The following is a 26,643-nucleotide window of genomic DNA, read 5'->3' as shown; positions in this document are numbered from 1 at the left end:
CACTTGTTGGTACCTACAATAGTGTCTGGGTTTGGTGACTGTATATTTGATTGATATACAGGTGGGAGAGGCTCTGTATGATCTTTCCTTCAGTAAAGCTTCTTTTAAGGATGTTTGTGCCATTGCATTTGGGGAATAGATGTTTAGAAGTGAGACTTTGTCCTTGAGGATTTTCCCTTTGATGTATATCAACTGTCCTTCATCATGTTTGATATCATTTGCTTAAAAGTCTATTTTATTGGCTATTATGATGTCAACTCCAGCTTGTTTCTTGGGACCATTTGCTTGGAAGACCTCTTACCATCCCTTTACTCTGAGATAGTGTCTTTCTTTGTTATTGAGGTATGTTTTTTGTATGCAGCAAAATACTGGATCTTGTTTTCATATCCAGTATATTAACTTATGCCCCTTTATAGGTGAGTAAAGCCCATTAATATTGAGAGATATTTAAGATGACTGTTGGTTCCTGTTATATTTGGTTTTGTAGGTAGCTTTATGTGCTTTGGTTCTTTCCTTTTGCCTTGTTGTGAGATGCTTAATAACTTATATTTTCTTTGGTATAGGTACCTTCCTTTTGTTGGAGTTTTCCTCTAGGATCTACTATAGGGCTAGAATGTTAGATACCATTTGATTTTGGTTTTGTCTTGGAACATTTTGTTTAGCATGATATTTTCTTGTTCAATCAATTTGCCAGAAATATTCATGGAGTTCTGGTTTTTAAAGGCTAAGTATTTTTCCTATTGTGTAAATGGAACACATAAAAATAGCAAATTTTCTGTATCCTTTCTTCCAATGGTTGTTTCCAGTTGTGTTTTCAGCATGTTGGTTGTTTTCAGATTCTGGTTATTAGAAAAAGGTCTGTTATGTTCATAGTGGAGCACTTGTCCTTGTGATATGGTAGAACATCTTTTAGGTATATTTCCAGAAGGGGTATGGCTGGGTCTTGGTGTAGATCTGTGAGCTGAATTAGAACAGGTATTCTGGGAGGCAAAGAGTGCTTTCATTGGTTAGAGGGGGGGTCTGCTGTGTCACTAGTTATGGAAGGCTTCCTGTCATCCAGGCTATGGCAGATGTCCTGTGATCCTGTTTATGGCAGACCTCCTGAGAGTCAGACTGTTTCTGAAGGGTGCAGGTTAAGGGGGCTGGAATGCCAAGTCTGCCCTGGGCAGGGTTGTGGACTGAAATGAAGATGTGTCTCTGGCAGGGTGAATAGGTCCAATACAGGGCTCTGTAGGGGTCCCAGTTAGGCCAGGTGTTTGGGCTGGTGGGACTCACTGTGAGCCTGGTTATCATGGAACTCCTGTGAGTTATGCAGTCTCTAGGTGTGGGAGGGGATTATGGAGCACCTGATCTTATAAGCAGCATTCTTGAAGATGCTTCCCTTTCCCATTATTTAATTTTAGATTACTTATAAAAACCAGGTGTTAATAATTATATTAATTTACATCTGGATCTTCAATTGAATCCCATTGGCAATCCTGTCTGTTTTCGGTATTTATGCCAATACTGCAGTTTTATTACTACATATCTGTAATAGAGCTTAAATCATGACTGATGATGACTCTGAAACAGAGTTTGTATTTTAGTTAATTAATTAATTAACTTAAATCTTGATCAAGACCCTCGTCCCTCATCTCTTTCCAGTCCCAGAACTATAAACCCCCAAACAACCCTCTCCCCTACTCTAAGGAGAAGAGGAAGCCCTCCTTGGGACATCCAGTTGCAGAAGGCCCAAGTACATTCAGTAGCATTGAGACCAGACCAGACAGTCAAGTCAGGGGAAGGGGATACAATGGCAGGCAACCAAAACAGCCTCCTCTACAATTAGACAGAAGTCATGAAGACTAAGCTGGACATCTGCTTCAAATGCAGAGATTGACTGGATCCAGTGCTGACAGGCTCTTTAGTTGTTAGTTCAGTATCTGGGTCTCCATGGGTCTAGGTTAGTAGATGTTGTAGGACTTCATGTGGTGTTCTTGACTTCTCCAATTCAATTCTATGCCTCACACTTCCACAGAGCACCCCAAGCACAGCCTAATGTTTAACTGAAGGTCCCTGTATCTGTTTCCATATACTGCTGTATGCAGACTCTCAGGGGGCTTTTATGTTAGGCTTCTGTCTGTAAGTATGGCGGAGTATGATTGAAAGTGTCAGGGGTTGTTGCTCTCACATGTCATGGGTTTCAAGTTGGGCAGTCATTGGTTGGACATTCACTCAGTCCCTGCTTCATCTTTATACCTGTATATCTAGAAGACAGAGCAAATTTTGAGTTGATAAAGATATTTCCCAATCTGTTGATTGCCTTCTTGTTTTATTGACAGTGTTCTTTGCCTTATAGAAGCTTTATAATTTTATTAGGTCCCATTTGTCAATTCTTGATGTTACAGCACAAGCCATTGGTGTTCTGTTCAGAATTTTTGCTCTGTGCACACAAGTTTGAGGCTTTTCCCCACTTTCTCCTCTATAAGGTTCAATGTCTCTGGTTTTACGTGGAGGTCTTTGATCCGCTTAAACTTGAGCTTTGTATAATGAGATAAGGATGGATCAGTTTGCATTCTTCTACATGCTAACCTCCAGTTGACCAGCACTATTTGATGAAAATGCTGTCTTTTTTCCACTGGATGCTTTTACCTCCTTTTTCAAAGACCAGGTGACCATAGGTGTGTGGGTTTATTTCTGGGTCTTCAATTCTATTCCAATGATATACCTGTCTGTCACTGTACCAGGACCATGCAGTTTTTATCAAAATTGCTCTGTAGTACAGCTTGAGGTCAGGTATGGTGATTCAACCAGAAATTCTTTTATTGTTGAGAATAGATTTTGCTATCCTAGCTGACAGGAGCTGGATAGAGCTGTCTCCTGAGAGGCTCTGCCAGTGCCTGACAAATAAAAAAGTGGATGCTCACAGCCATCCATTGGATGGAGCACAGGGTCCCCAATGAAGGAGCTAGAGAAAGTACCCAAGGAGTAGAATGGGATTTCAGCCCCATAGGAGGAACAACAATATGGACTAACCAATACCCCCAGAACTCCATGGGTCAAAACCACCAACCAAAGATAACACATGGTGGGACTTATGACTCTCGCTGCATATGTAGCAGAGGATGGCCTAGTTGGTTGTCAATCAGAGGAGAGGCTCTTGGTTTTGGGAAGGTGTTATGCCCCAGAATAGGGGATTCCCAGGGCTTGGGAGTGGGAGTGGGTGAGCAGGAGATGGGGAGGGTGCTGGTGGGGTTTGAGGCAGAAACCAGGAAAGGGGACAACATTTGAAATGTAAATAAAGAAAATATCTAATAAAAAATTTTTGAGCTGAAGGTTTTGTGGGTGAATTGGTGTCCCTCTCCCTCCACTTTAAGTTCCACATGTTTGCAAAAGTTGAGTACTTCAGTCTCCATATCCCCTACTGGAAGGAATCTCAACTGGTGTTATCTCAGTAGACTTCTCAGAACCTCCTTCATCCCAAGTTTCCATCTACTCCCAGAGATGGGTTACCACACTCAAGATTATATTTTCTAGTTCCATTGGATTGTCTGAAAATCTCATACCTTTTTAGAAAATAGCTGAGTAGTATTTCTATTGTGTAGCTATACTACATCTGCAAAAAGTGATATTTTGACTTCATCTTTTCCAATTTGTATTCCTGGACTATTTTGTGTTAGGAAATTTTCAGATTTAGCATTTTATTTGGATCAATGTATGTATTTCTTCTACTGTGTCTACAATAGCTCTTTCATCTATACTATTCTATTGGTGGTGCTTGCATCTGATGTTACTTTATTTATCTAAATTTTTACACCTCCAGAATTCCCTGACTTTTTGCTTTCTTTATTGCTTCTATTTACAGTTTTAGATCTTCTTGCCTTACATTTTTCCCTTCAACTTTTTTTTTTTTTTTATTCCTTGACATTCCTTAAGGTATTCATTCAACAATTCAACTGGAAGCCTTGCTCACTGCTGTAATGGGTGCAAAATATCCCAACCATACTTGTAAACCATAGGCTAGATTATTAGACTGAATCATACACAATGTCATCATACTTATTAATTTTAGTTGTAGAAATTTTTCTGATAAATTCTTTATAAAATTTAATAACTTACATTCAAATTTTCACAAATAGATCACTATTTAACACATTTTAAAATAGTCAAAATAGTCCTCTAATTGTATAAATAGCTTTATTGTTATAGATCTATATAAATCCATCTTTCAAATAAAATTCAGTTACCATACAAGCTATAACATAGAAGAACAATGCATACATGCTACTGAAAGAAATGAAATTAAGTTAGAAACATGATGCACAGCCAATGACTAACAGTAGACCAGTAGGCTGGCCACCCACAAACCTTCCCTGTTCTCTTGCTTCCCTCAGCCAGATACCCATTCACCCACTATAGGTCATTCCTATCAGAAGACCAACCTCTAACTCAGAAAATGAATATGTACCAGATCAGAGTCCACACAAGCCAACAGAAGTCTATCTTCCATCTCTGGTGGAGGCCCCATGCTCAATCATCCACAGAGATCCAAAGAACACTGAAGAAACAGAAACCAGGGGAGTGGGGAACGAACAACCATAAACCTAGAAATCAACATCTAGAGATAAAATTCATTCTAAACACAGATGTTTATAAACCAGTATAAGAACACAACCAACTACAAATAGGGCAACATGTTTCTACAAGAGCCAATGTATCCTAATTCATCAAGCCCTCAGTACTCCAAAACAACTGAAGCACGAGAAAATGACAATAAAACCTTCTTTATGAAGACAATCGTGGTCCAAAAAGAAGAGGTGAATAAGTCTCTTAAAGAAATTAAGGGAAGGACAAACCCTTTCTCTAACTCCTCCTTTGGGGACCCTGTGTTCAGTCTCAAGTTTGGCTCTGAGCATCCACATCTTTATTCATCAGGTTCTGGCAGAGCCTCTTCGAAGACAGCTGTATCAGGCTCCTGTTAGCAAGTAATTCTTGGCATCCACTATAGTGTCTGGGTTTGGTGGCTGCATGTTGGCTGGATCCCCAGATGGGGCAGTCTCTGGATGGCCTTTCCTTCATTCTCTGCTCTATTCTTTGACCCTGTATTTCCTTTAGATAGGAGCAATTCTGGGTTAAAATTTGAGATATGGGTAGGTGGCCCCATCCTTCAACCAGGGGGAAATGCCTAACCTCTGAAGTGTCTCAGGTTGCTGACATAGGTCTGTGCTCCTTATCTATGTGAATATTGAGTGCACCCAGATTTTTGTTTTCATTCCACAGATTTTTCTATGTAGCTATCTTATTGATATGTGCATATAATGGGTGAACATTAACAAATGAGTGTCTGCATTTTTTTTGTTGGGGGAATAAATTGCTGCCACAAATTTATGCATTTTCTTTCACCTCCCCCACAAGCCCTTGAATAAAGTAGCAGCTCTTTGGGAAAGCTTACTGCTAGTGCTTGGGATTGGAAAACTGCAGAAGAGGAATACTGAGTTTGGTTGATTTCCATTTGAAATTATTTAGATTGGTTTTGTGACCATTTTTGGTACAACTTGGATGTTCAGAATATCAGTAAAACACTTCAGGGGGATGTCTTTCTAAAGGATTGTGGTGATTAAAGGAATCTTTACTATCTTCCATTTTGAATATCTTGAATAGTTGGTGTTCTGGGAACCTTTGACCTTAATTTTTGGGATAGTTTTTCTTCTCATGTTCTCCATCAGAGTGTCTTGTTATGTGCTAGCGTGCTGACATTTGGCCAGACGAGGTAGAGGACAACCACTGAGAAATGGAGAGTTCTGCTCCATATTTTCCCTCTTCTTGCTTTTCTATGCCACAAGTCCAGTGACTCCAATCTTTTTGAGCAAAGTAATATTTGTTTCTAAAATTCAGTAAAATACCCATTTTTTCTTCTTTAGTTCTCATTTTGCTATTTTCTGAAAAATTTTCTTTTTACACAAATGCACCTCTAATGAACATCATTAATCTCTTCCTACTCTGGAATTTTAGTCCAGTGTTCCTCATTTTATAAAATGTGATGTTGCTAATTTTTACTGAAATATGTTGCCTTATTGTTTGAGTCTACTACTCTATTTTATTTTTGTTTCTTTATACTTTTATTATATTCTTTTACAACAATAAAATCACATTATTTTTTTTAACCTTTGAACAACCATTCTACTTTAAGCATGCAGCTACAATGACTCTTGAAATTATTGGTTCTGGAGTCTGTAGTAACTTTGGATATGTTTTCTAAGATAATTGTTCAACTCCAGGAACCCTAATGGGATAAATGAGTTCTAGGTTCCTTACTGATTCAATTTTTCTTAAGCTGAAAGAATAAAAGAATGAATGGGGGCTGGAGAGATGGCTCAGTAGTTAAGAGCACTGATTGCTCTTCTGAAGGTCCTGAGTTCAAATTCCAGCAAACACATTGTGGCTCACAACCATCCATAATGAGATCTGATGTCCTCTTCTGGTGCATCTGAAGACAGCTACAGTGTAGTTAGATATAATAATAATAAAAGAATGAATGAAGAAAGAAAGAAAGAAAGAAAGAAAGAAAGAAAGAAAGAAAGAAAGAAAGAAAGAAAGAAAGGAAGGAAGGAAGAAAGGAAGAAAGGAAGAAAGAAAGACAGACAGCATTGTCCAGAGTTCTGACAATCTGTAAGATTATGGATTCATTTGGACAAAAACATTAAGAATATTTTAGGAAATATTATAAGTTCTTTAAATTTTACTTTGTTAGAAAAAAAAACATTCTCAGATGACTATGACGATGTATCTTAAGGTTTGTTGTTGTTGATTTTTATTTTTTGTGGCCTAGTAATGTGAATGATTTTGATTATTTCAGGTTTTCATGTACAAATGACTAATGGCTACTTTTGTATTTTTTAATATTGTAAATCCTTAAGCAGCTGTGCAACCCTCACTTTTTTTCTTACTTTTTACCCTTATAGAGACATGTTCAGCATCAGATATACAAATTGACAATGGGTTTTTTTCTGAATCTTTTCGTACATATCCTCTAAATAGAGAAACATCCTATAGATGCAAGCAGGGATATGTGACAAATACTGGAGAAACATCAGGATCAATAACTTGCCTTCAAAATGGATGGTCACCTCAACCCTCATGCATTAGTGAGTATTTTATTATATTGTTGCAGTTATACTGATGGTGCATAACAGTTTAATTTTATTCTCCTTTTATATGGCTCTTATTTTTAATTTGTAAACTTCAAGAAAAAATACACACCATTTTTTTTCTATTTTGACTTATTCCTGCATTTTAGAGTATCCTTTCACTTGCCTTTTCAATACTTTAAAATATTCTGTACTTTTAAATCTAGTGAAGAAGTCTTTGAAGAGCTGCAACTCCTTGAAAGTGTGATGACCTTGTAATATGTATTTGACACTGTGAGTTAAGGTTCATGTCAGAACAGCTCCCTCTTAGAAGATCTTTTTAAATATTTTGATATTGGAAATAAAGAAATGCTTCCAGGTACCAGCAAATTTTGGTGTTTGGAAACATTCCCTTGTTTTAGTTAATGAATATTTTCTAGGATCAACAATTAGTTCATCTAATCTTATTCATTAGAAAAATACGTAGTGCTATTTTTCAAGAAGTATTCAACATAACTCAAATGATAAGTTGATTTAAGATATTCACTAATTTTATAATATCTAATACTTTTCAACCACCGTAATTTTACAAGATCTTATTAAAGAAAAGGCAATTAAAATTATACCCATGTAATATTCATTTATATTAGGTTATAATTGACATGGATTTATTGGATTTTTACTGCTAAAAATTAAACCCTTGATATACTACCTGTTTTAAGCTCACCTAATCTATTTCTCTATTTTATGAGTCATTTTAATTACTAAATATAGGATGTTAATTCACAAAAGGCTATCATATTCCCCTAAACATATACATTTTCACTTGTCTCTTCTTTTGGAGTGTGCAATAAGTTTATGAAAAATTAGCTAAGAAACTATTTCTAAAATAATATTTTATAAATGTTTAAGAAAGGATATCAATGCTATATAAAATTGTATCTTTCATTTTAATAACTCTCAAGAAAATAAATTATTGTTGGTCTCCTTAGTTTCCTTCAATCCTGTATTTCATTTGTTATCATATATTAATCTATAAAGACTTTTGTTCATATGCTAATTATTCATATTGACTATTGACATATTTGAAATAAAATTTTCTCTTTTATTTTACATTAGAGTCTTGTGATATGCCTGTATTTGAGAATTCTGTAACTAAGAATACCAGTACATGGTTTAAGCTCAATGACAAATTAGACTATGAATGTTTCATTGGATATGAAAATGAATATAAACATACCAAAGGCTCTATAACATGTACTTATTATGGCTGGTCTGATATACCCTCATGTTATGGTGAGTGCTATTTTCTCTGGAATATTTTTTATGAAAAAAAAAAAGAATTTATATGCTAAAATTAGAAATTCCTAGAATCTTCCTTATGATTTAATATAACCTATGGAAAAGGACTGTTTTGAAAGCCATTGAAGTTTATATTTGCATTTATTATTTCATTACATTCATTTATTTATCCTGTGTGTATACATGCATATATGTGTATGTTTATGGAGGTATGTATACTGCATTATACATGAAGGTGTCGGAGAACCTGTGGGAGTCAGCTCTTTCTTTTTATCATATATGTCTGAGTGTTTGAACTCAGGATTCCGGCTTAGAGGCAAGCACTCTCACTAACAGCCATCATTTTGACCTGATAATCTGTTTTTAAATAATATATTTATCAGTTGTATATGCCACCAGGTTATTATTTTAACAATTAGGACCCTGGATCAAGAAATTTTAAGTTTGAGAGTATATTGGACTACATACTGAGTTCTGTTTCCAAAAGCAAACAAACCCAAAATTTCATTAAATTAATGATTCCTTTGTGTGGCCTGGGTATATCATGTATCTTTTATTAGAGGACAATTCTTTTATTATTCAAGTTTGTAATTATGTAGACTAGGTCTCCCTATCAAAATTATGAACCGAAATATGAAGCTAGGCCATGAAAACTTGAAGGCTAGGAAGATGGCTCAGTGGTTAAGATCATGGACTGTTCTTCTAGAGTTTATGAGTTCAATTCCCAGCAACCACATGATGGCTCACAATGACCTATAAAGAATTCTGATGCCCTCTTCTAGTATGCAGGTGTCTATACAGATAAAGCAATCATACACAGAGTAAATAAATCTTTAAAAAGAAAAGAAAAAATAAATAAAAAAGAAAACTTGAACAGTGTGAGGGTAGAGGATAAACGACAATAAAGTTGAAAAACATATTTTTAAAAAACTAGTAGAAGATACTGAGAAATTTGACTTGCAGATTCAAGGATCCACTCAAATGTGGATTTCTACCCCTGTCAAGATGTCTTGGTAGGTAGAAATAGGACATTCTTGAAATCCAGGCCAGTCTGGGCCATATAGGAATTGTGTTACAGCTCTGAAAGGAAATGCTTCCCCAATGGAGGTGCTGCAGCTCTGAGTTTTCCAGTGCAGGTGTGATAGCACTGAAGGGAAAGGTACACTGTCAGCAAGGAGCCAAGAAAAAGCACAAAGTCACAGCAGAAATAACAAACCTCACACAAGAACATTATTAGAAAAGACATGAGAAAGCTGTGTCTGCTCCAGAGTGAAGCAGCAAAGACAGCAGGAGTTTGATTTGTATAGGATATTTTGGGGGCCTAGGGGTTGCATATGATTTCAAGGGCACCTTAGATTGGTGGGTTTTGTTTTTGTTTTTGTTTCTGTTTTTGTGTTTGTTTTTTGTTTTGTTTTGTTTTTTTAACCAGGTCTCAGAACAAGCTCATTGATTGGTGAGATTTTGAGCTCATCTTGGATCATTTTGCCCCCTGTAGGAAGGAACTTGGCCATTAGCATCTCAAGGGACATAGCCATTATAGAGGTCTAGAGGTGGGGCTTGGTCACTTGTCTGACCTCAAGGGGCCTACAGTAAGGAGGTAGCTGCCTATGCTTGGCCAAAGTGCTACAGGAAACTGAGCAGGAGGCAGGTAAATATAAGATTTGTGTGGGGGTGGGAGTATGGAAGGGGTTGATAGTGTGAGTTTAAGAGGATGAACTTTTCCAGGGTGGGGTATGGTGAGATTTCAAGATGAACCCAGGGATTGGCGGGTATTCATGCTCAGGGATTAGTGGGGTTTCCGATTTAAGGATTGGTAGGTTTAGGTAGGATTTAAACCTGGAAATGAGCTCAGATCTTTTACTCTAAATGAAGATATCTCATAAACAGACAAATAGCAACAAGTGACTTACATATTAAAAAAAATCAAACTAAACAATTGGTGATCATTAGTTTCTCTCTGATTATAAGCAGTTCAAGATTATGAAATCGGGACATTCTATAATACAATACTAATATAGAATGTAAGGAAAGGGATATTAGTTCCATGACACAGTACTTTTTTTGCATCTAGGGTGGTCTGAGCTCCTTCCTTGCAGCTTTGCTTGTCTGAGTGATTCTCAGCAATCTAACTATCTTGGTTACTCTGGTAGGGAGGAGCCTGCTGAATCTGCTCAGTTTCAGGCACTCCCTGAAGCTATTTTGAATTGTTTACCTCCCTGCTTAAGGGGCTTCCCAGAAGGATGGAGTATTTTAATCTCAAAGAAACTGTTACCCAAAAATTTCCCATGGACTTTCAATGTTTCCAGGCCAGACATGAAATGTGAATTAGAGGAAATGGAGTGACTGAGATGGCAATGCAAACTGATATGATTAGATAGTGTTACATTACACACACACACACACACACACACACACACGGGTATAACAGACATAATTTATGGGCTGACATACTCTGTATAAATACAGTAACTGAGGAATGATTTTTTTCACTTTAAGATAGTATTATGGTATACTTAAATAATTTGAATAAAAGAAGCAAAAATACATAAACAAGATAGAACAAATCAAACAATAATTATAGCTGGTTGGATTGTGACATTCATTCTTTCCACTCGGAAAGAGCACACACTTAGACTCAATTCAAGTTTAGATTAAATGAATTTATTCTTACTGATAGCAGCACAGAAAGGGGTTAAGGGGAGCGTTTATAAAGTTGGATACCAAAAGGTGTGCATTACAATTATCTATGGAATCTGCAGCTGAACCAAAGAAAGCGTTTTAGTCTCCTCAATTGTTCATCTTTACCATTGTACACTAGTAAAACGACCACTTCATCCCTGTCTCACAAAAGCAAAAAACAAACTCTTAGATATCTTACTACAGGAATTCCAGTAACCCAAACTTCTTTTCTTTTTGTTTTCTTTACTTTTGTTTATTTTTCTTTTTACTTATTCTTCTCTCTTACAATATACCCCAACTGCAGCCTCCCTTCCCTCAACTCCTCCCATTTCCCACCATCCCTTCTCCACCAGACTCACTTCTCCTCCCTTCCCCTTCAGAAAAGTGCTTCTCGTTGATATCCACCAAACATGGCATAACAAAATGCAATAAGACTAGACACAAATCCTCATTTCAAGACTGGATGAAGTAGGATAATGTTCTCAAGAGCAGGCAAAAGAATTAGAGACATTTCCCATTCCCCCTATTAGGAGTCCCACAAAATGCCCAAGCTAAGCAACAGTCTGTATGCAGAGGACCCAGCACAGACACATGCAGGCTCTTTGATTGCAGCTCCAGTCTCTGTAGCCTCTATGATTCCTCCTTAGTTGTGTCTGTGGACCATATTTCCCTGCTGTCCCCAGTTCACCCACAAAACTCATTCTATTGCCGCTTCCCAGGGGGATATCCTTCTTACTTAATTCACTTTCTTACTTAGCCTCCCTTGGTCTGTGGACTGTAGCATAATTATCCTTTACTTAATCTTTAATAACTACTTAAGCGTTCATATAATTTTTGTCTTTCCAGGTCTGGTTGCATTACTCAGGATAGTTTCTTTTTTCTAGTTCCATCATTTGCCTGCAAGTTTCATGATGACATTTTTTAAACAACTTGTGTAATATATCATTTTATAAATATACCACATTTTTATGCATTCCTCAGTTGTGGGGCATCTAGGTTTTTAAACTATGCAGCCTCTGGTTTCTGGCCTTCAAGGTAGTGTCAGACATGGCTCTCTCTCACTGCATGGCTCTTAAACTGAACCAGTGGGGAGGAGGGTAAAGGGGACTTTCAGGATAGCATTTGAAATGTATAAGAAGTAAATACCTAATAGAACATTGGAGGAAAAAAAAACCTGAACCAATCATTGGTTTGTCATTCTCACAAATTCTGCAGCCACATCTTGGAGACAGAACAAATAGTAGGTTGAATATTTTATGACTAGGTTTGTATCCCAATTCCTCTACTGGAAGTCTTGCTTGGTTACAGAAGATGGCTGGTTCAGGTTCTTTAAAACCCACTACTCAGAGTCTTTACTAGGAACATCCTTAAAGATTCCTTGGAGTTCCATTGAACTAACGTGCCATCTTGCCCTTGAAATGCCCCAAATTCTAGTCATCTCTTCCAAACTTTCTCACTCTACTCCACTTGATTCCTCCTGTTACCATCCCTTCAGTTTTGAACCAATCATTGGTTTGTCCCACCCCCATTTCCCTTCCTTTCCCCTCTCCCACACAGATAATGAGCATCCTTTACCTCCCATGAATATTTTCTTTCACATTCTAAGTGGGATCCTCATTGGGACCTACTGTCTTGTTTAACTTCTTAGGATCTGTGGGGTGTATCTTGGGTACCCAGTACATTTGGGCTAATAGCCACTTATCAGTGAGTATATACCATTAATGACCTTTTGCGTCTAGGTTACCTTAGTCAAGATGATTTTTTCTAGTTTCACCAATTTGCCTGAAAATTCATGATATCCTAGTTATGAATAGCTGAATATCATTCTATTGTGTAAATGAACCATATTTTCTGTATCTATTTTTCTGTTGTGAGATATCTGGGTTGTTTACAGCTTTTGGCTATTATGAACATAGTGGTGCATGTTTCCTTATGGTATGGTAGAACATCTTTTGGTTATATGCACATGAATGGTATAACTGGGTCTTGAGGTAAAGTGATTTCCAATTTTCTAAGGAACCGCAAGATTAATTTGCAGAGTGGTTGTGTAAATTTACAATCCCACCAACAATGGAGAAGTGTTCCCCTTTCTCCACATCCTGAAAAGCATGTGCTGTCATTTGAATGACTTGAGAAGCCATTTTGGTTGGTGCAAGGTGGAATCTCATGGTTGTTTTGATTTGCATTTCTTTGATGACAAAAGATGTTGATTTTTTTAACTATCTTTTTTTTTTAACTGAACACAGTTTCTTTTCCCTCCAATCCTCTCAACTTCCTCAAACTTCACCTCTCCCCAAGATCCCCTGCCCTCTGCTTCCCTTTAGAAAATAATAGTCCTCCAAGAGACAATAGCCAAGCATGACAACACAAGATACAATAAGACAAGTTAAAAATCCTCTCATATTGAGGCTGGACAAGGCAACCTAACAGGAATAAAAGAGTCCCAAGAGCAGGCAAAATACTCAGATGTAAAACCACTCCCACTGTTAGGAATATCACAAAAACACCATGCTAACACTATAACGTATACACTGAAGACCTTGTGCAGATACAAGCCTTCCTCTTCTTTGCTGCTTCAGTCACTGTGAGCACATGTGAACTCTGCTTAGTTAATTCAGTGGACTAGGTTCTCCTGGTGTCCTCCATGCCCTCTGACTCCCACAATTCTGCTCAAGTGGCATCTCTGTCGAATTCCCTGATCTCCGAAGGAAGGTACCCAATGAAAACCTCTAATTTAGACTCCCTCTTCTACTCCCATTGGCTGCCAGAGAAAGCCTATTTAATGACAACTTGGCAAAACACCCATTCTAGGTGTCTGAGTTGTCCAGTCTTTGGTTCCTGGCCATACAGTCAATGTAGAGCACAGTCATTCAAGAGATGATACAGTTGTTAAAGACTAGGCTCACTACCAAAGTGATAAGAGAAGCATTTTCTTAAAAAAAAAAAAAGAAAAGAAATTGATACAGTTTTGAGGAATATAATAAAGAAATATGGTGGAAATGTTTTAAAAAATTGAATCAGATTAGAGGAACAATTGCTACTAAGGAAAAATGAATGACTTTACAACAAAAGATATTCATTTATTCATTCAATATTAAATGTATAAAACAATATTTAGCTCATCCGGCCGGATCAGCGCCAGGGTAGCTGGAGCACAGGGTTGCCTGACACCCGCCAGCTACCCACGACCCCCGCCGCAGGATTTTGGGACTACTGGTGAGTGGAACACAGCTTCTGCTCCAGTCCAATCACGCGGGACCTGAGACTGCTCTGGTTGGGGAGAGAGAAATCCGGCCTACATAGGGCCACAAGCCTCTTCCGGTCAGAAAAGCACCGGGGCAGCTGGGGCACAGGGTAGGCTGACACTCGCCAGCTACCCACAACACCCGCCACAGGATCTTAAGACTTCTGGTGAGTGGAGCACAGCTTCTGCTCCAATCCAATTGCATGCAGGACCAGAGACTGCATTAGTTAGGGAAGCAGAAAACCGGCCTGAGTAGGACCACAGGCCTCTTCCTGCTGGACCAGCACCGGGGTACCATCAGCTACCCACGACCCCCGCCGCAGGATTTAGAGACTGCTGGTGAGTGGAACACAGCTTCTGCTTCAATCTTTAAACAGTGACAACGATAACAAATAACCCCAGAGATTACCAGATGGCGAAAGGGAAACGTAATAATCTTACTAACAGAAACCAAGACCACTCACCATCATCAGAACCCAGCACCCCCACTTCGCCCAGTCCAGGGCACCCCAACACACCGGAAAAGCTAGACACGGATATAAAAGCATACCTCCTGATGATGGTAGAGGACTTCAAGAAGGACTTTAATAACACACTTAAAGAAATACAGGAGAACAATGCTAAACAGGCAGAAGACACTAAAGAGGAAGCACAAAAATCCCTTAAAGAATTGCAGGAGAACACTGCTAAAGAGTTACAAATCCTTAAAGAAAAACAGGATAACATAATCAAACAGGTAGAAGACCTTACAGAAAAACAGGAAAACACATCCAAACAGATGATGGAAATGAACAAAACCATACTAGACCTAAAAAGGGAAGTAGACACAATAAAGAAAACCCAAAATGAGGCAACACTGGAGATAGAAACCCTAGGAAAGAAATCTGGAACCATAGATACGAGCATCAGCAACAGAATACAAGAGATGGAAGAGAGAATCTCAGGTGCAGAAGATTCCATAGAGAACATCGGCACAACAATCAAGGAAAATGTAAAATGCAAAAAGATCCTAACTCAAAACATCCAAGAAATACAGGACACAATGAGAAGACCAAACCTATGGATAATAAGAGTGGATGAGAATGAAGATTTTCAACTCAAAGGACCAGCAAACATCTTCAACAAAATTATAGAAGAAAACTTCCCAAATCTAAAGAAAGAGATGCCCATGAACATACAAGAAGCCTACAGAACTCCAAATAGACTGGACCAGAAAAGAAATACCTACCGACACATAATAATCAGAACAACAAATGCTCTAAATAAAGATAGAATACTAAAAGCAGTAAGAGAAAAAGGCCAAGTAACATATAAAGGCAAGCCTATCAGAATTACACCAGATTTTTCACCAGAGATTATGAAAGCCAGAAGATCCTGGACGGATGTTATACAGACACTAAAAGAACACAAATTCCAGCCCAGGCTACTATACCCAGCCAAACTCTCAATTAACATAGATGGAGAAACCAAAGTATTCCACGACAAAACCAAATTCACACATTATCTCTCCACGAATCCAGCCCTTCAAAGGATAATAACAGAAAAAAACCAATACAAGGACAGGAACCACGCCCTAGAAACAACAAGAAGGTAATCCCTCAACAAACCTAAAAGAAGACAGCCACAAGAACAAAATGCCAACTTTAACAACAAAAATAACAGGAAACAACAATTACTTTTCCTTAATATCTCTTAATATCAATGGACTCAACTCCCCGATAAAAAGACATAGACTAACAAACTGGCTACACAAACAAGACCCAACATTTTGCTGCTTACAGGAAACTCATCTCAGAGAAAAAGATAGACACTACCTCAGAATGAAAGGCTGGAAAACAATTTTCCAAGCAAATGGCATGAAGAAACAAGCTGGAGTAGCCATTCTAATATCTGATAAGATTGACTTCCAACCCAAAGTCATTAAAAAAGACAGGGAGGGACACTTCATACTCATCAAAGGTAAAATCCTCCAAGAGGAACTATCAATCCTGAATATCTATGCTCCAAATACAAAGGTAGCCACATTCATTAAAGAAACTTTAGTAAATCTCAAAGCACACATTGCACCTCATACAATAATAGTGGGAGACTTCAACACACCACTTTCACCAATGGACAGATCATGGAAACAGAAACTAAACAGGGACACAGAGAAACTAAGAGAAATTATGAATCAAATGGATCTGGCAGATATCTACAGAACATTCTATCCTAAAACAAAAGGATATACCTTCTTCTCAGCACCTCATGGTACCTTCTCCCAAACTGACCACATAATTGGTCACAAAACAGGCCTCAACATATACAAAAATATTGAAATTGTCCCATGCATCCTATCAGATCACCATGGACTAAGGCTGATCTTCAATAACAAAATAAATAATAGAAAGCCAACCTTCACGTGGAAACTGAACAACACTCTTCTCAATGATACCTTGGTCAAGGAAGGAATAAAGAAAGAAATTAAGGACTTTTTAGAGTTCAATGAAAATGAAGCCACAACATACCCAAACTTATGGGACGCAATGAAAGCATTTCTGAGAGGAAAACTCATAGCTCTGAGTGCCTCCAAAAGGAAACAAGAGAGAGCACACATTAGCAGCTTGACAACACACCTAAAAGCACTAGAACAAAAGGAAGCAAATTCACCCAAGAGGAGTAGACGGTTCTTGTATTGTTAAGAATTGTTTTCACTATTCTGTTTTTTGATTGTTTGTTTGTTTGTTTTTCCAGATGAATTTGAGAATTGCTCTTTCCATGTCTTTGAAGATATGTGTTGGACCTTTGATAGGGATTGCATTGTATCTGTAGATTCCTTTTGGTTGGATGGCCATTTCTACTATGTTAATCCTGATGATTCATGAACTTGGGAGATCTCTCCATTTTCTGAGGTCTTCTTCAATTTCTTTCTTCAGAGACTTGAAGTTCTTATCATACAGATATTTCACGTGTTTGCTTAAAGTTGCCCCAAGAGAATTTACATTATCTGTGACTCTTGTGTAGGGTGTTGCTTTCCAAATTTCTTCTTCTTTTTTTTTTTTCCGAGACATGGTTTCTCTGTATAGCCTTGGCTGCCCTCGAACTCACTTTGTAGACCAGTCTAGCCTCGAACTCAGAAATCTACCTTGCCTCTGCCTTCTAAGTGCTGGAATTAATGACATGTACTACCACTGTCCAATGTTTCCATAATTTCTTCCTCAGTCTGTTTATCATTTGTATAAAGGACAGCTACTGATTTATTTGAGTTAATTTTATATCCAGCCACTCTGCTGAAGTGCTTTATCTCCTGTAGATGTTCTCTGGTCATTTTTTTTTGGGGGGGTTGCTTATGTTTAGTATCATATCATCTGCAAATAGTGATATCCTGAAGTATTCCTGGCCAATTTGTATTCCCTTGATCTCCTTTTGTTGTGTTATTGCTCGAGTACAATATTGAAAAGATATAAGAAGAGTTGGCATCCTTATCTTGTCCCTCATTTTATTGGGATTGCTTCAAGTATCTCGCTGTTTAACTTGATATTGTCTGTGTTTTTGCTGTATATTGCTTTTGTTATGTTTAGGTATGAGTCTTGAATTCATGATTTCTCCAATACTTTTAACATGAATGGGTGTTGTATTTTGTCAAATGCTTTTTCCTCATCTAATGAGATAACCATGTGATTTTTTTTTCATTGAGTTTGTTTATATAGTGGATTATGTTAATGGATTTTTGTATATTGAACCAACCTTTCATCCCTGAGTTGATGCCTACTTGATCATGGTGAATGATGTCTTTGATGTATTCTTGGATTCGGATTGCTAGAATTTTATTATCTTTGCATTGATATTTATTTGTGAAATTGGTCTGATTTTTCTCTTTTTTTTTCTTGGATCCTTATGTAATTTAGGTATCAGAGTACTTGTAGCTTCATAGAATGAATTAGGTAGTGTTCTTCTCATTTCTGTCTTATGAAATAATTTTAAGAGTGCTGGTATTAGCTCTTTTTTGAAGGTCTGGTATAATTCTGCACTAAAGCCATTTGGCTCTGGGCTCTTTTTGGTTGCGAGGTTTTTAATGAGATTTTTTTCTATTTCTTTATGGGATGTGCCTGTTTGGATAGTTTAACAGCTCTTAATTTAATTTTGGTACAGAGTATCTGTCTAGAAAATCCTCCATTTCATCTTGATTTTCCAGTTTTGTTGAAAATCGGCTTTTGTAGTAGGATCTGATGACCTTTTGTATTTCCTAAATTTCTCTTGTTCTGTCTCCCTTTTCCTGTCCTATTTTGTTGATTTAGACACTACCTCTGGGCACTTTTGTTAGTTTGGCTAGGGGTTTATCTATCTTGTTGATACTCTCAAAGAACTAGCTTTTGATTTTGCTCATTCTTTATATAGTTCCTTTTGTTTTTATTTGGTTGACTTCTGCCCAGTTTGACTATTTCCTGTCCTCTACTCCTCTTGGATGTGTTAGCTTCTTTTTGTTCTAGAGCGCTCAGGTGTGCTGGTAAGTTGCTAGTGTAGAATGTTTAGAATCTTTTACCAGGACTCTTAGTTTTATGAATTTTCCTCTTAGCACTGCTTTCATTATATCCCATAAGTTTTGGTATGCTGTATCATTCTTTTCATTGCATTGTAGGAAGTTTTTTTTTTTTTTAATTTCTTTATTTCTTCTCTGACCAAGTTATCACTGAATAGAGTGTTGTTCAGTTTCCACATGTATGTAGGTTTTCTGTTGTTTTTTATGTTATTGGAGGCTAGCCTTAGGCCACAGTGATCTGATAGAATGCAAGGATTATTTTAATCTTCTTCTATTGGTTGAGGACTATTTTGAGAACCATTATATGATCAATTTTGGAGAAGGTACCACAAGGTGCTGAGAAGAGGGTATATTCTTTGGTTTTAGGGTGAAGTGTTCTGTAGATAACTGTTAAATCCATTTGATTGATAACCTATATTAGTTTCACCATGCCTCTGTTTAGTTTCTGTTTCAATGACCTGTCCATTAGTGAGTGTGGAGTTTTGAAGTTTCCCACTGTTATTGTGTGGGGTTCAATGTGTGTGGTTGTTTTTTTTTTAGGGGGGGGGGCTTTAGTAAAGTTTCCTTTTTGAATGTTGGTGCCCTTATATTTGGGGCATAGATGTTCAGAAATGACACTTTCTTCTGGTGGATATTTCCTTTCATGACTACGAACTATACTTCCTCAACTCACTTGATAACTTTTGGACTGAAAGTCTATTTTATTGGATATTATGATGGCAATTCCTTCTTGTTTCTTGGGACCATTTGTTTAGAAGACTTTTTTCATGCCTTTTACTCATGGTGGTGTCTGTCTTTGTTATTGAAGTGTGTTTTTTGTATGCAGCAAAATGTTGGATCCTGTTTACATATCCAGTCTGTTAGCTTATGTTTTTTTATTGGAGAATTTAGTCCATTGATATTGAGAGATATTAAACCAGATGATTGTTAGTTCCTGTGATTTTTGTTGTTGTAGGAGGCATTATGTGGATATGATTCTCTTTTTTTTTTTGAGATTATTAATGTCTTGCTTTTTTGATGAGGGTACCCTCTGTGTGTTGGAGTTTTCCTTTTAGAATTCTCCATAGGGCTGGATTTATAGATAGATATTGTTTGAATTTATTTTTGTCTTGGAATATTTTGATGTCTTCATCTATGTTGATTGGGAGTTTTGCTGGGTATAATAGCCTGTGTTGGTGTTTGTTTTCTCTTAGTGTCTGTATGACCTCTGTCCAGGCTCTTCTGGCTTTTGGTGTCTCTGTTGAGAAGTCTGGTGTGATTCTAATCAGTCTGCCTTTGCATGTTACTTGACATTTTTCACTCACAGCTTTTAATATTTTCTTTGTTCTTTCCATTCAATGCCTTGAATATTATGTTATGAGAGGATTTTCTTTTCTGGTCCAATATATTTGGTGTTTTATAGGCTTCTTGTACATTCATGACCATCTCTTTCTTAGAATATATGGGAGGCCCTCATGTTGTGATATCTTCAGAGGAGCAGCAAAGCTGGTCATGTCTTTTTTCTCCTTTTTCATCTTGTTTTAGAGGAGTGGTTCTCAAGAATTGAAGCATGGATTTTTAATTGCTTTTGAATATACAATGCAAAATTCTATCTCTAATAGTTTACTTTTTTAAAATGAAATTTTTGTTAAGTAAAAGTTTAAATGAAAAATTTTCATCTGTGTTGATAGTGCTCTATCCTAAGAACAATAGACCATGTAACAATAAACCCAACATTAAGCATGAGAAACCACTTTCGAAATATTAGTCATAGTTTTCCAAGAGTTTCTTGGCAGTATGTATAAGGACAATTACTCAAACTAGAATCTGAGAAATTTCTATAGCTGAATATACCACACACATTACATACAGGGCCTAGAGAATCTTGAGCTGGTATTGACTTGAAAGCTTCCTCCTGGAGAATTGGCTTTCATACCAGAATGCACCGTGAAAACTTCCAAAAGAGGGGAGGAACAAACAGCTATATTCAATGATGACGTCTATGAACAACAGAAATGATGGCTTGATAACTCCTATTTTTCATTTTTTATTAGATATTTTCTGTATCTACATTTCAAATGTTACCCCCTTTCCTCAAGTCCCCACCAAAAATCCCCCACTACAACCACCTGCCCTTGCTCATTAATCCAAACGATCTAAAGAGTCCCATAACACCTAAAGAAGTATAAACAGTCATTAATAGTCTCCCAAAAAAGCCTCCAAAGAGCACCCCTCAAAAAAACCAAACAAACAAAAAACAGAAAAACAAAAACAAAAAATCCCAGGACTAGATGGACTAAGTACAGAGTTCTAGTAGAACTTCAAAGAAGACCTAATAACAATACTCTTCAAATTATTCCACAAAATGCAAACAGAAGGAATACTACCCAATTCATTCTATGAAGCCACAATTACTCTGATACATAAACCACATAAAGACCTAACAAAGAAAGAGAACTTCAGACAAATTTCTATTATGAATATTGATGCAAAAATACTCAATAAAATTCTTGCAAACCAAATTCAAGAACACATCAAAATGATGATCCATCATGATCAAGTAGGCTTCATCCCAGGGATGCAGGGATGGTTCAATATATGGAAATTCATAAATGTAATCCACTATGCAAACAATATTGAAAAAACCACGTTATCATCTCATTAGATGCTGAGAAATATTTGACCAAATCCAATATCCCTTCACGATAAAAGTCTAGGAAATACCAGGAATTCAAAGTACATACCTAAACATAGTAAAAGCAATATACAGCAAACCAGCAGCACACATCATGCCCAAGTTGGGATCTGCCCCACTTTTATTTCTGTATTTCCTTTAGAGAGGAACAATTCTTGCTCAAACATTTTTAAGAGAGTGGGTGATCCCATCCCTCAACTTGGGTCCATGCCTACCTATTGGTGGTCTATTTAGGTTCGATCTCCTCACTGTTGAATAGTTTGGCTAAGCTTATCCCCATTGGATCTCCAGAGCCTCTCATATCCTTGCTGTCTTGCACTTTCTTGAGATTCCTCAGTCCCCCAAACAACAGTGGTCCATATTTCTATTCATTCCCTGGCCCTCTAGGATTGTGTCCTGTCTCCCCCATATCTGATGCTTCCCTTCTTCTTTTACCTTTTCCTCCCTTCTCCCATTCATGTCCCTCCTCCCTCTTCCTCCTATGATTATGTTTTTTACCACTATCCTTAAATGCTATGTTTCACTTGAAACACAAGCATAATTTTATGAGTTACAAAGATCATCTACTATATATCCCTAATTTTACAGTTAAATTTCGCCTATTGTTAATTTTTATTTACTTATGCAATGAATTCTGGTTGTTATTCTCTAGGAAGAATTCTGCTGGAGATAAATCCCCTTTATCTTCTTTTATTGGACAATGTCTTCATTGATGTCTCTATTCAAAAGGCTACGACCACAGGATATGGAACTTAAGGCTGACACTCATTTTTTTTTAACTTCCTATGGTCTGTGTGGCCATAGATAGGGGTAACTTTTTTGGAATGTTGGTACAGCATGGTTGATGATGACTTTCTACTGATTTTTTTCCAAGATGTTTTCTTTAAGCATTTCCAGTAGATGGATTTCCAGGAGCTTCATGGGACTTGTCCTATTTGAGTTTACTCAGTTCTTGAATATGAACATTCATACCTAATGACCAATTGTTTTCATTTTCCTTTACACTAAAACATTAATTTTGTTTGACTCTTGAATGTTTTAATTTTAATATTAAAAGTATTGGCATTTGATTCAGTTTCATGATGTTCCTCTTAAGATCTTACTGAATAGAATTAGTAGTTTTGATTTTAGACATTTCCTATGTCCTCACGAGGGCACTCAGTAGTCAAAAAGAAAAACATATAGCACAGTATTATGCAGTTAGATGCGTTCTGGATTTCTTTGCTAGAATTTTCAATGTCTCATCTCTTCATGGAATGTTTACTACAAATACTATGTCCAAGCATTTCAGATATACTTAGCAAAAGTATAACATATAGATGTCTTTGCTTATTTTGACCCTATCAGAAACCCAGAAAGCCTCATTAGCCTTCTGAAACATTATCAACTTTAAAATCTTATTTAAAATGTCTTTCTACAAAAAATGATAAAGAGTGGGAATATATAGGATCATGTACTATCAAGTTTCTTTTAAAAGTTGCCTATCTACATTGGCATCTGTGTGCTCAGAAGCTGTTAAGATATTTACTAGTACTTGAAGACTTCAGAACAGACATGTTTGCTGTAGTTAAGTTGGGCTTTAGGCGAAAAGGAAGGAAGAACTTGCAACTCTCAGTTTATATGATCTTTCTTCAAGAAATCATTTATTTAGCTAGAAAACACTAAAGTCTTATTTAATATTGTATTATTTTTGGTTTTGCTTATGTCTGTAATTTGACTTGAGTCTCAAACCTTCAAATGTTTTCTCCTTAGACTCAACAGTGAAATGTGGGCCTCCTCCACCTATTGACAATGGAGACATCACCTCCTTGTCATTACCAGTATATGAACCATTCTCATCAGTTGACTATCAATGCCAGAAGTATTATGTCCTTAACGGAAAGAAGACAATAACATGTAGAAATGGAAAGTGGTCTGAGCCACCAACCTGCTTACGTAAGTACCTTATTCTCATAGATTATAGGAGATTTTGTTTTATATTATGGATATTTTTCTGTTAATAATAGAAAATTCACAAAATACAAGTACTATTTTGTTTTATCTCCAGTGCCAAACATTAGCATGTGATAAAAACAATATTATTAGATACTTTTTATAAAACCCACCTGTCACCTAAAATTGTGCATGTTATTCTTTACAATTAAGGTTTTACTAACATGTATTAATGTCCACAAAACTGGGCATCAGCATGACATTCTATACCTATTGACTCAGTCAGTGTTCTATTGCTGTGTAGACACAATATGATCATGACAACTCTTAAAAAAGAAAGCATTTGTTGGGAATAGCTTATAATTTCAAGATTTAGTCTATTATCATCATGTTTGGAAGCATGATGGAACAAAGGTGGCACAAAGGTGGCACATGATGGAGGAGAAGTAGCTGAGCATTATACAGCTGAATCTGCAGACAGCAGTAAGATATATATATATTTCTTCTAACAAGGCTATACCAACTCCAACAAGACTCCTAATCCTTTTTGAGTGTTACCAATCCCCAGTGAATAAGCAATATGTGAGCCTATGAAAGCCATTCTTTTTCAAATCACACCTATATACGTCCTTCATTTATTAAATCCATACCACATCCCCTGCTCTTCGATAAGACAACAAACTTCTATTAATCACTGTCATGCATTCTAGAGATAGTTTTCTCTATCTTTTCATTCTGAATGAAAGAACACAAAGTAGTTGTTTTCCTGTGTTTGCTTTATTTCACATAATGTCCTCCAATGCCTTTTACTAGCTAAAATAATAAAATGTATCTTTACTGTCTGAATCAAATTCCACATTTAAGTATACCACGTGGTCTTTATAAATTCATCAAATGGTATTATCTCAGGAAGTTTTTTCATCTTATCTACAGTAATGTAGCAGTTTGCAATAATCATATACAAGCAGTTTTAGGAGGTTCATATTATTTCCTTTGAGTATATAGCAAAAGAAGCTATATGCAACAATATATGTAAAATCTATTTTTAAATTTTTAAGAAATCTCAGTTGTCATCTATAGTAACTTCTCTTAGCTAAATTCCCAGCAACAGCTTATGAATTTTTCACCACACATTCATTGGCATTTATAATTTTAAGGGCTCCTTTCTCTAATGCTATTCTAACTGAGTGGCAAGGTAACTTATCATGGCTTTGGTTAAAAAATGACAGCAAATTATATTAAGTTTTTTTTTTCCTACTCAGGTTTTTATAGATATTTTTTGAGAAGTATCTACTCATTTATATAATTTTGCTTGGCTTATTTTTCTTTTAAAATGCATTTTACCACAGACTAATGACAGTTCATTTAAAAGTTATCCAGAAACTAAAATCCTGATGAATTATTTAAGTATAATGTAAGACAAATATAGTACAAAATGTTTTCAAAAAAGTTATGGTCGATTTAGGGCAAGTGGTGTTATAACTTCCAACCAGGACAAAATCAATCAAATCAAATCAAATCAAATCAAATCAAATCAAATCAAATCAAACCCAACCCAAACCAAACCAAACCAACACAATTAATTTTCAGTTTATGTTTTCTTGACATAAGACACCCTGAAAAAAGATATGTAAATACCTAAAAACAAATAATAGTCAACCATTTACTCTGATTCAACTTGCTGCCTATTTCTTAGTTGTATTGATTATTCTCTGTGCTATGCACAAGTACCTCATTTTGATGAATTCCAGGGGTCAAGGTTTGCTTTTTGCCTTACAATTTGGAGACCCTTCCAAACATTCAGTGTCCAAAACCAATGAACTGTTTCCCTGTTGTGTTTCCTTGTACTTTCTTACATGTTTGTTTGATGTTTGATGATTTTTCTTACATCGCTGTCATTGACCAACTACAGACAGTATCAAATTTTAGTCATCTCCCAATTATCCTTATGTCATTTACTGAATATTATATCAGTTCTAAACAAATGTTTTGGAAAGTCTATCAAGATGAGTTAACTGCAGATACATAGAGTAGTTATCAAAGCAAAATTTAATTTTTGAAGTTGCTGATAATGAAATTACATTTATAGATAATTTTCAGAAAAATAAATGGAATTGGTCTATAGATAGGGATAATTTCCGTTGGTTTATGTATTACTTAAAGAAATTTGGTGATTTTTTTTCCTTCAGGTGCATGTGTAATAACAGAAAACATTATGGAAAAACACAATATAAAGTTCAAATGGAGAGACACTGAAAAGATTTATACTCATTCAGGGGAGAATGTTGAATTTGAATGTAAATATGGATATCTTAAAGCAAAAGGATCACCACCATTTCATACACAGTGCATTAATGGCACCATCAATTATCCCACTTGTGTATAAAATCATAATACATTTATTAGTTGATTTTATTGTTTAGAAATGCACATGCATGTCACTAATATACTTTCAATTTGCATTTGAAATATTGTTTAACGCATGTCTTCACATAAATATAAACATTTTTGTTATATGGTGATTAATTTGTAACGTTAAAGACTATTGCCAAAATGCAAAAGCAGTAATTCAAAACTCTTAAACCAAAATATGATATGTCCAAGGACACATTATTTCAATCAAGAAAGTAGATGTAAGTTCTTCAACATCTGTTTCTATTCAGAACTTTCTCAGATTTTCCTGGATACCTTTTGATGTAAGGTTCTGATTTACAGATAATAAAAGACATATTGACTGATTCTTCAAATTAATACCATTTCCCAAAGCATGTAACAACCAAACTATCATATATTATATCACTAATGCATACAATTAATTACTATATGATACTTTCAAATAAAAGAATCTAAGAAACTTCTTGCCTATGAACTTCTAATATTTGGTACATTGAATTAAGAAAAGATTCAAACAATTTTACAAAGAGATTAAGATTTTCACAAGATGTATGATCCTATCACTGTAATAATATTGACATTAAAAACTATAAATATATGGTATCACTTATAAACAGGCAATGAGCATTGTTTTAGGCAGGACTTTATTGCTGTAAAGAGACATATTAGGCAAGGCAACTCTTTTTTTTTTATTTTTTTTTATTACGTATTTTCCTCAATTACATTTCCAATGCTATCCCAAAAGTCCCCCATACCCCCCCCCACTTCCCTACCCACCCATTCCCATTCTTTT

At 36.2% G+C, this 26,643-nt stretch overlaps 1 protein-coding gene across 3 annotated transcripts in view; it reads left to right on the top strand.

The window, feature by feature from the left end:
• The window catches only part of LOC147006136 (complement factor H-related protein 3-like), a 70,760-nt gene extending 44,449 nt beyond the window's left edge, over window positions 1–26,311 (top strand). For 2 of the 3 annotated variants that reach the window (XM_085841644.1, XM_085841641.1), the window contains 4 exons: window positions 6,942–7,124; window positions 8,226–8,402; window positions 23,277–23,459; window positions 25,646–26,311. In XM_085841644.1, coding sequence (XP_085697770.1) covers window positions 6,942–7,124; window positions 8,226–8,402; window positions 23,277–23,459; window positions 25,646–25,842 — 740 coding nt within the window. In that variant the 3' untranslated portion in view covers window positions 25,843–26,311. The remainder of the gene's footprint in view (window positions 1–6,941; window positions 7,125–8,225; window positions 8,403–23,276; window positions 23,460–25,645) is intronic. The other variant, XM_085841643.1, reaches the window with a different exon arrangement.
• Window positions 26,312–26,643: the final 332 nt, after the last annotated feature.

This window comes from Mus caroli, unplaced genomic scaffold (assembly GCF_978045245.1).
Source record: "Mus caroli unplaced genomic scaffold, Mus_caroli_1 scaffold_1, whole genome shotgun sequence".
NCBI classification, from domain to species: domain Eukaryota; kingdom Metazoa; phylum Chordata; class Mammalia; order Rodentia; family Muridae; genus Mus; species Mus caroli.
Note: the sequence above shows the minus strand (reverse complement) of the source record. Positions and strands in the feature narration are given on the sequence as shown.